This window comes from Chrysochloris asiatica, unplaced genomic scaffold (genome assembly GCF_000296735.1).
Source record: "Chrysochloris asiatica unplaced genomic scaffold, ChrAsi1.0 scaffold00217, whole genome shotgun sequence".
Taxonomy (NCBI): Eukaryota; Metazoa; Chordata; class Mammalia; order Afrosoricida; family Chrysochloridae; genus Chrysochloris; species Chrysochloris asiatica.
The window spans coordinates 4,156,467-4,166,467 of NW_006408735.1; the positions used below are offsets into that span (position 1 = coordinate 4,156,467).

A 10,001-nucleotide genomic window follows, 5' to 3' on the forward strand; every position below is an offset into this window, starting at 1 on the left:
ATATTTTGGTTCTCGTGGACTTGTTTTCATTTTCTTCAGCTTTAGTTTCAATTTGCATATCAGTAATTGATGGTCTGTTCCACAGTCTGCCCCTGGTTTGTTTTCACTGATGATATGGAGCTTTTCCATCTTCTCTTTCCACAGATGTAGTCTATTTGATTTCTATGTGCTCCATCTGGCGAGGTCCATGTGTAAAGTCGTCTGTTATGCTGTCTAAAGAAGGTATTTGAAATAAACAAATAATTTGTTTTGCAGAAATACATCATTCGTTCTCCAGCATCATTTCTATCACCAAGTCCAAATTTTCCAACTACTGGTCCTTCCTCTTTGCTCCCAACCTTTGCCTCATAGCAACCGTATGTATAGGGTTTCCCAGGAGCAGCTGTTAAATTGGAACTGCCAACTTTACAGTTCAAACAATCTTTCAGTCCAGTGTTTAATCTACAGCACCACATCAAAGGAGAGGGGTAGGGAGTGAGATAAGGGAAGAGATGATGAGAGATTGTATGTGCAGCTTCAGAGAACTGAAAAAAACAGCAAATACATTGACTAGGATTTAGAGTACTTCATGCATCTGTCCTCATTCTTGTCCCTTATGATAATTGTTCTTTCATGTCCCAGGAGTTTCTCTAAATCCACTTTCTTAATATCCTTTCTTAGAATAGCCTCAAAGCTTATTCGTAGCAATGATCCAGATCCACAATTATATATTTATCTGTGTATTTATTTACTGAATACCTGCTTCCCTCAGAAAAGTAATCCCCATAGGTCAAAGATTAGACCTTTTTTGTTGTTGTTTCTACCCCCTTATTCTAATAATAAATACTGATTGATATTGTTTCTGAGTGCCATTGAGTCAGTTCTGACTCATAGTGACCCTATCCACAACAGAACAAATCACTGCCAGGTCCTGAGCCATCCTCACATTTGTTGTTATGCTTGAGCCCATTGCTGCTACCACTATGCCAATCCACCTCATTGAGGGTCTTCCTCTTTTCCACTGGCCCTCTACTTTACCTAGTATGATGTCCCTCTTCAGGGTCTGGTCCCTTCTGGTAATATGTCTGAAGTATGAGAGACAAATTCTGGCCATTCTGGCTTCTAAGGAACATTCTAACTTTGCTTCTTTCCACACAGATTAGATTGTTTTTTGGAAGGTCCATGATAGTGTAGTGGTTATGAGTTGGGCTGCTAGCCACAATGTCAGCAGTTCGAAACTACCAGCCATTCCACGGGAGAAAGATGAGGCTTGCTGTTCCTGTAAATATTTACAGTCTCAGAAACCCTATGCAGGGTCGCTATGAGTCAGAACTGACTCCACAGTACACCACACCACACCATGATACTTGTAATATTCTTCTCAATACTATACTCAAAAGAACAAATTCTTTTATGGCTTTCTTTATTCACTGTACAATTTTCATATGCATATGAGGCTATTGGAAATGTAATGGCTTAGGTCAGGGACACTTTAGTACTCAAACTGGTATCTTTACTCTTGAACACTTTAAAGAGGTCTAGCGCAGCAGAGTTGCCTAATGCAATTAAGTCCTTTGATTTCTTGAATGCTGCTTTGATTTGTGTTGAATGTGGATCCAAGCAAAACAAAGTCTTTGACAACTTCAATATGTTATCCATTTATCATGATAGTATATATTTGCTCAGTTGTGAGGATTTTTGTTTTCTTTACACTGAGGTTCAATCCATACTGAATGTTGTAGACTTCACTTCCATTTAGCAAGTTTTCATCATCTGTATTATAACACAGGATGTTAATGAGTCTTCTACCAATCCAAATGCCATGTTATTCTTCATATAATTCAGCTTCTCATATTATTTGATGAGCACATAGACTGAAAAAGTATGGTGAAAGAATACAACCCTGGTGCACAATATTTCTGATTTTAAACCATTCAGTATTCCCTTGCTCTGTTCAAATGATTGCCTCTTGGTCTATATACAGGTTCCTCATGAGCACAGTTAAGTGCTCTGGAATACTGTTCTTCACAACGTCATCCATAGCTTGTCATGATCCACACAGTTTAAAGCTTTTGCGTAGTCAATAAAGCAAACTAAACGTTTTTCTGGTATTCTCTGCTTTCATTCAAGATCCATCCGATGTCAGCAATATCCCTAGTTACACGTCCTCTTCTGAATCATATTTGAGTTTCTGGCAGTTCCCTGTTGATGCACTGTTGTGGTCATTTAAAAAGTATAATCAGCAAAAAATTAAATAAACATGATATTAATGATATTGTTCGATGATTTCTGCATTTGGTTGGTTCTCCTCTCTTTGGATGGGCACAAATACAGAAGGTAGCTGTCTTCCAAATTTCTTGTCATACGTGAATGAATGTCTCCAGTACTGCATCAATTTATTGAAATTTTTCCATTTGTATTCTGTCAAGTTCTGGAGTCTTGTTTTTTGGCCAATGCCCTCAGTGTAGCTTGGATTTCTTCCTTCAGTACCATTGGTTCTTGATCATATTTTGCTTCTTGAGCATGGTTGAAAATAAACCATTTCTTTTGCGTACAACAACTCTGAATAAAACTTCCATTTTCTTTTGATACTTTCTGCATCATTCAATATTCTACCTATGTTGTTGTCATTGTTAAGTGTCATTGAATCTGTTCGACTCATAGCAATCCAATATAGGGTTTCCGAGGAGCAGCTGTGAGCTTGAACTGCTGATCTTGCAGATCAAACCAACTGTGCAGTCCAGTGCATTAACTCACAGCACCACACCAGGACTCCAGTTCACTTATTTGCTGTTGTGGTTGTTAAGTGCCTTCGAGTAGGTTCTGAGCCATAGTGACTCTGTATAGGGTTTCCGAGGAGAGGCTGGTGAGCATGGATTGCCCATCTTGTGGTTCAAACTGATCTTGCAGTTTAGTGGATTCACCCGCAGTACCACATCAGGGCTCCATTTCACCTACAGAATTCTTCAATATTGTCAAAGCTTGAATTTTTCTTCAGTTCCTTCTTCCTGAGAGATGCTGAGCCATGTTCTTCCCTTTTAGTTTTCTCACTTCAGGTCTTTGCACATTTCATTGTAATACTTGACTTTGTCTTCTCAAGCTGACCTTTGAGTCAGAATTGACTCCATGGCATGGGTTTTATTTGATTTTATATAAAAGTCTAGGATCCTCTCTCCTTGTAAGTCCTTCTTTCACATTCTTCTATCCTTATAGGTTCTTCTTGTACAGGGAAGAGCATTTCACTTGAAAAAGAGCTACTAGGTGATATGGTGGCCCAAACCTAAAGCAAACTTCTAATTGAATATCAAGCCCTGCTTCCCCTTCTAATCCAACTCAAAATCCCCATATGTTTCCACTTTTAAGGAGCTCTGGTAGCGTAGTGGTTATGAATTGGGTTGCTAACCTCAAAGTCGGCAGTTCAAAACTACCAGCTCTTCCCCGGGAGAAAGATGAGGTGTTTTGTTTCCATAAAGATTTGCAGCCTCAGAGACCCTGTGCAGGGTCACTATGAGTCAGAACTGACTCCACAGTACTTAACAACAACAGGGACCTTGAACACAGACTTCAAGATAATATGAAAGATAACTCAAAAAAAGTTTTTTTATTTATAGTGTACCACTGAGAGAGTAAAATGTCTTGAATTCAACTGAGAAGATCTTGAAACCTTATCTTTCTTCTAAAGGTGTTAGCACCTCCATGGATTAAGAGACAGAATTATCAGATATAAAATATGCCTTCTGCTAAGAGTTGACATGTTATATTTTAGAGAACCAATAGCAAATAAGTATGAAAAAAATATTTTAAAATAAGACATACCTGTTTCAATGTATTCCAAGGGCCAAACTGAAGAATTTCCAGTGTGTTCAAAGGGGGCATGGTATTGGCTGGACATTTCACAAACCTCTTTTTTTTAACAATTTTCTTTTGCTGATGTTTCTTGAAAATTTCAAGCCAGGGTTTAAATGATTTCTTCCAACTTAGTCTTTTTTCTTCAATAGCAGATAGAATGGTTGGTTCTGGTTTAAAGCAGGCCATGATGCCGTCATGTTCGGGTCTAGTCTCATGGCAACCTTCTGAAATGTCTTTAATCTCAGAATTAACAGAGTTTGTTTCAACAGAAACCAAGGAGCTTTCTGCATTATAGTCTCTTGAGTTTTCACAAAGAGTTTGACTACCTAAAACAGAATCTTGCTTGTTTATATTGTTTTCTATATTTATTATGGTATTACTTGTATTTATAATCACAGCGTCACTATTCAGAGCGTTGTCTTTTGAGTTCTTAATTTCGTTAGATTTTAAATCAATTACTTCTTGTAGCACCACATCTTTTCCTATATTTTCAGAAGTTTCTAATTCTAGTTGCCCTAGTTTTCGTTTAGCTGAAATCACTGAAGTTTTATTCTCTTCACATAATGTTCCATTCTGTTCTGGTATCCTTTCTTTTTCTACTTCTTGTACCTTTGTCTGTTGATTGTCTTTTATTATTTTCTGTGTTTCATTGTTTTTTGCCTGATAAAATATGTCATTATGTCCTAGTATTATTATTTCAGTTTCTTGTTCAATAGTCTCATCCATGGCATATTTTAATTTTCCCTCACTTTTTATTTGAGATTTTAATTCCTGTAACTTAAACTTTTCTTTCATATTTTCTATTAGATCTGGGCTTTCCGATTTAAGTTGTTTGTCTATATTTTCATATTTTCTTTTTATATTGATCAACTTTTCAGAATATTTCTGTTTTGCTAGATTTTCTTTTTTTTCTTCCTCATTTAATTCTGCCAAATTTTCTTGGTTTGATATATGTTCTTTTAATGTTTCTTGGACTAATTCTTTCAATGCTAGTGGTCTACTTTCATTTTCCCTCACATCTAATTTCTTATCTATTACTAGCCAAAGAGGGGTTTCTTCCTGGTTCTTTGATTTCTCATCCACTAACTTTTTGGCTATATCACTCTTTTTCTTTGATGTATCTTCGACACTTAAATGTTTGGAATCGTATTCTCCTTTTTCTAATGTCTTACTTGTTAGTTGCTTACTTGCATCTTCTCTGATTCTTACTTTTTCCTTGAATAACACTTGTTCTCTTTCTAGTCTCAGAATTTTCTTTTTTTCTTCATATTCTTTTTGTCTCTTTTTAAGTTCCTCTTGTTTTTGCTTTTTTTTCTCTTCTTCTATTCTTTGTTCTTCTTCCAGTCTTTTTTGTTTTTCTTCTTCCCAATGTCGGAGTTTTGCTTCCTTTTCTTTCCACTCTTGTGCTTTCTTTTTCTTATTTTCTACTTGTTCTTTTATAACTGGGTTATATTTTCGGTAAGCTACAAAAGCTTTATAATTAGCTTGGATTTTTATAGCTGAATTATGCTGTAGTTTTAACAAACGCATTTTTTCCTTTTCCTGTAAGTCTTTCAGTCTTATTCTTTCCTCTTCCATTTGTAATTGCAAGTTTTTAATGAGCTCCTAAAACAAAGTAATATAAATAACAATAAGGATACAATTAAAGGTGAAATGTATTACAGCATCATCTAAATAGCAACTGAAAGCAAATATCAACACTAAAGTTTCATAAAGAAGTTACAATGAAACTCACTTAGAACAATAAATTATTGAATTTTAATAGCATTATTTTAAAAATATTTGAGACTGAATTAATAGGTGATTTAATACTCTAATAGAACAATAAAGACATAGAGCATACATGTATATATGTGCATATACATACAAATATATAAGTTTTTGTTGTTGCTAAGTGCCACCGAGTCGGGTACAATTCATAGTGAACCTGTATAGGGTTTCCAAGGAGTGCCTGGTGAGTTTTGAACCACCAACCTTGCAGTTCAAAGTGACCTTGCAGTCCAATGCTTATCTTATTTCTTAAAAATATAAAGCCTATGAAGCCCAAATGACACTTAAAGGAGGTAAATTAAATCAACAGCCAAACTTCAAATAGGAGAAAATTATTTCAAAGCTTCTGCGACAGTATTCTTACAAAGGAGACTGACTACCAGAGCTGGAGCTAGGACAGAAGCAGCAGGCAATTATCCTGTGATAGTCAACTACAAGCAAGCCAAGGGAGTTCACACATAGAAACAATATGCAGAGCCAGAATAGCCATACATTTTATACCTCTTCAACTACCAAGAATCAAGATTCAAAGCTAATACTATATGGTGAATTAGATCATTTAAAGTTAAATGAGAAAATATCATTATTAGTAAAGTCATGAAACAAAACAGACCAACAGATTTAAAAAAATATTGGAGGGATTATGGAAAATTTTATATTCTTTATTCTTGCAATTACTTAAAATATTTTCAAATAAAATTGTGAATAAAAGCAAAAACTAAATAAATTATCACTGGAATCTTCTAAAATTCAAAGGAGCTATTTAACATAGTTTATTAAAGAAATGAAGCAATCTTTCATAATATAATCTTCAACCATAATGAATTGTTCAAAAATGTCTTTCTTCAAATCTTAAAAAGAAATTTAGAATTTTAATTTTATATGAGCATGCTTACTCACTGAGTTAATTTAGTTTTATTTACAGGATGTTATACTTCAAGGAAAGTTTCTGATGATTAGTGAGCTTTTAAAGCTTTGATAATTAAATCCTACATCTGCTAGACACTATTATATTAATGTGCATATTTAAAAGACAGCAATTTATTTGAAATGGCAATTATCACACTGATTAAAAACAATAAATAAGTACCTCATGCTGTTTACATTTCTCCTCCCACTTTTTTTCTTCTTTATGTAGCTCATCATTCATCTTGTCCTGCTCTTGCTGAACACAAAATATTTAAATACTGTTATATTCAAATATAAAATAATATTAAGTTCATCATATATGATTCTCACAATACATAGTTGTTTAGGAAATGTTCAAACAATGAAAATCTATCCAGTGATTCTTAGTTATTAGCATTGAGGCAACAACTGTATTGATTATTATTATTATTACTATTAACTTTTTGGTGAATTGAATGATGTTTATAGAGCAGATCATCAGTTTGACATTCAACAACTCATAAGCATTTTGTTTCATCTCACTGACTGCAGTCCTTCAATGTAACAGCTCTCATGCCACTTCCTCTCTGTATTTCCTGTTCCCATTCCTCCTTCTGTCCTAACTCTCTGAACTTTTTCCTTGGGTGAATGCTGTCCATCTGGGCTAAAATGGTTCATTATTCTGAGGTGTGTACATCTCACAAGTGTTACTACTGTTCCTTTTCAGACGTACTTGGTTGAAAATTGAGCCAGAGTGGGGTGTAAATTTCCAGACAAAGGACCAATGTTTCGGGGGTTCCACCAGTCTCTGAGCTGCCTCACTATCTTGAAAGATATCAATTTTTATTCCATGAATTCCTGGTGTCTTGTTCTTTGCCAATTCCTCCAATGCACCTTGGACTTCCTCCTTCACTATCATTGGCTCTTGATCATAGTTACCTCTTGAAACGGTTAAACATTAACCATTTCGTTTTGGTACAGTGACTCTGTGTTTTCCTTTCATCTTCTTTTGGTGCTTTCTACATCATTCAATAATTTGCCTAAAGAATCTTTCAATAACAAGAGTCAAGACTTGAGTTTTTTCTTCATTTGCCCCAGCTTGAGAAATGCTGAGCATGTTCTTCCCTTTTGGTTTTCAGACTCCAGATCTTTGCATATTTTGTTGTAATATTTGGCTTTAGATTCTCGAACTGATCTTTGAAATTTTCTGTTCAGCTTTTGGACCTCCTCATTTCTTCCATTTGCTTTAGCATATCTATGCTGGAGAGCAGCACAGAAGCTGCAATCAAGAAATCAAACGACATATTACATTAGGCATATCTGCTGCACAAGACCGTTTTTAAAGTGTTGAAGAACAAAGATGTCAGCTTGAGGACTAAGGTGTGCCTGACCCAAGCCATGGTATTTTCCAATAACCTCATATGCATATGAAAGTTGGACAGTAAATAAGGAAGACTGTAGAAGAATTGAAGCATTTGAGTTATAGTATTGGAGGAGAACGTTGAAAGTGCCATGGGCTTCCAAAAGTACAAACAGTTCTGTGTTGGAAGAAGTGCAGCCAGAGTGCTCCTTGAAGGCCAAGATGGCCAAACTTTGTCTCTTATACTTCGGACATATTGTCAGGAGGGACCAGTCACTGGAGAAGGATATCACGTTTGGTAGGGTGGAGGGTCAGAGAAAAAGAGGAAGACTCCCAATGAGATGGACTGGCCAGGTAGCAGCATCGATGGACTCAAGCATTGCAATAATAGTGAGGTTGGCCCAGGATCGGGCTGAGTTTTGTTCTGCTGTGCAAAAGGTCACTATGAGTCGGTACTGACTCTACGGCACCTAACAACAACAACACCAGTCTCTATCCAAGCACTAAGCATGGTCTCTTATGATTTTGAGTTTGTTCCACATTTTTCTACTGATTTATCCAGGCCCTTCCAATGTGATCCCTTTCATAGAAGTTGGTTATGGTAGCTAGGTACCATCTAGTTCTGGTATCTGGATTTTATGGACAGATATTCATGTGGTCCATTAGTATATTGGACTAATTATTTCCATGTGTCTTCTATTTTCATCACTCTTCTTTACTCCAGATGGGAAGAGGAGACCAATAGTTGCACCTTAGATGGCCATATTGTTGTTGTTGTTGTCAAGTGCCTTTGATATGGTTTGGGCCCATAGCAACCCTGTTTCTGAGAAGTGACTGGTGAGCCTGAACCATTGACTTTGCAGTTCAAAATGACTTTGCAGTCCAGTGCATTAACCCACAGTGCCACATGAATGTAGAACACTGTCTCTGTGGACTATGTTATGCTAATTGCCTTGGTGTCTCCACAAGACTATGGTCCTGAACTCCCAGGCCCAGCAACTCATTCCCTCCAGACGTTTGGCTATACCTAAGAAGTTTACATAACTTTGCCCCCTGTAGAGTTAACTACATTCATGGGTATATTCACAGTAAAGATAAATACTCTGTACAAATATCCTCTGTCAAACTTAGATATCACTGTGGGTATAGTCTTATTCTCCCTCCCACACACATTCAGCCCATTTGTATATCCATGCATATACTCGAAGATCACTGTTATTTATATATATGATAGTATTGTATATATAATAGTATTAACCTCTGTTGCCTTTAACTCTTACACTCCTCCCTGCTCTCCATCATTTTAGGAATAACAATTTAAATCTCAATCTAAAGTGTCATATAAATGATAGCATTCCTATTCTGAACACATAAAAATATTGTTTGAAATCTGAAAAAGTTATATAATTTACGTAAATTCATTACATAACAGAATTTGTTGAGTAGAAATATTGTTGGGCATAGCAAAATCTTCAAATAATCATTTACAAAATGAATTTATTTACAAGTTGTTTTCTCCACACATCATACCACTTAACTGCAAACAACACAATGGAAATAGGTACAGTTAGTAAAGGATCATGAAAGACTTCATGTCAGAGTCATTTCATAGGAAATAACTAGGATGTCAAGCAATGTAGGACACTTTGGACAATTGTTCATTTAAAGTTTCTGAACTAAAAACATGATTATATCTATTTTTGGAAAAAAAAATCACAGGTCTTAGTTTGGACAGAAATAAGGAGAAAGAGCCAGTAAAGGGATCAGGGAAGAAATACTGGAGCTCTTCAGGTGAGAATCAATGATGACCTTCCATATGCAGTGTACCAGCAGTGAGAGCAAATGCAAAGACACATAAATGTGAACTTGCCAGTTCACAATATAAAAGGAAGTAGGATAAACTCGTTTTTTGTGTGGGGGCAGTATATTTGATTCCTGTGTATTCAATGCTTCCATGCAGTGAGATCGACCTGTATAGTTGCCATTTATATTGTTAAAAAAAAGGTATTTATATGAAAGGGATCACATTAGAAGGCTGTGGATAAAGTGAGAGAAAATGTGAAACAAAACTCAAAATCATAAAAAAAGATCAGGTTTACTGGTCACATTTGATTTTGTTGTTGTTGCTGTTGTGAGGTGCCATCAAGTCAGAACC

At 35.8% G+C, this 10,001-nt stretch overlaps 1 protein-coding gene across 1 annotated transcript in view; it reads right to left on the bottom strand.

Moving 5' to 3' along the window:
* LRRIQ1 (leucine-rich repeats and IQ motif containing 1) overlaps positions 1-10,001 on the bottom strand; it is a 259,848-nt gene that overhangs the window by 216,356 nt on the left and 33,491 nt on the right. The window contains exons 4-5 of the mRNA XM_006872970.1: positions 6,689-6,763; positions 3,796-5,433 (exon numbers count right to left, since the gene is read on the bottom strand). Of these exons, the coding sequence (XP_006873032.1) occupies positions 3,796-5,433; positions 6,689-6,763 (1,713 nt within the window). The remainder of the gene's footprint in view (positions 1-3,795; positions 5,434-6,688; positions 6,764-10,001) is intronic.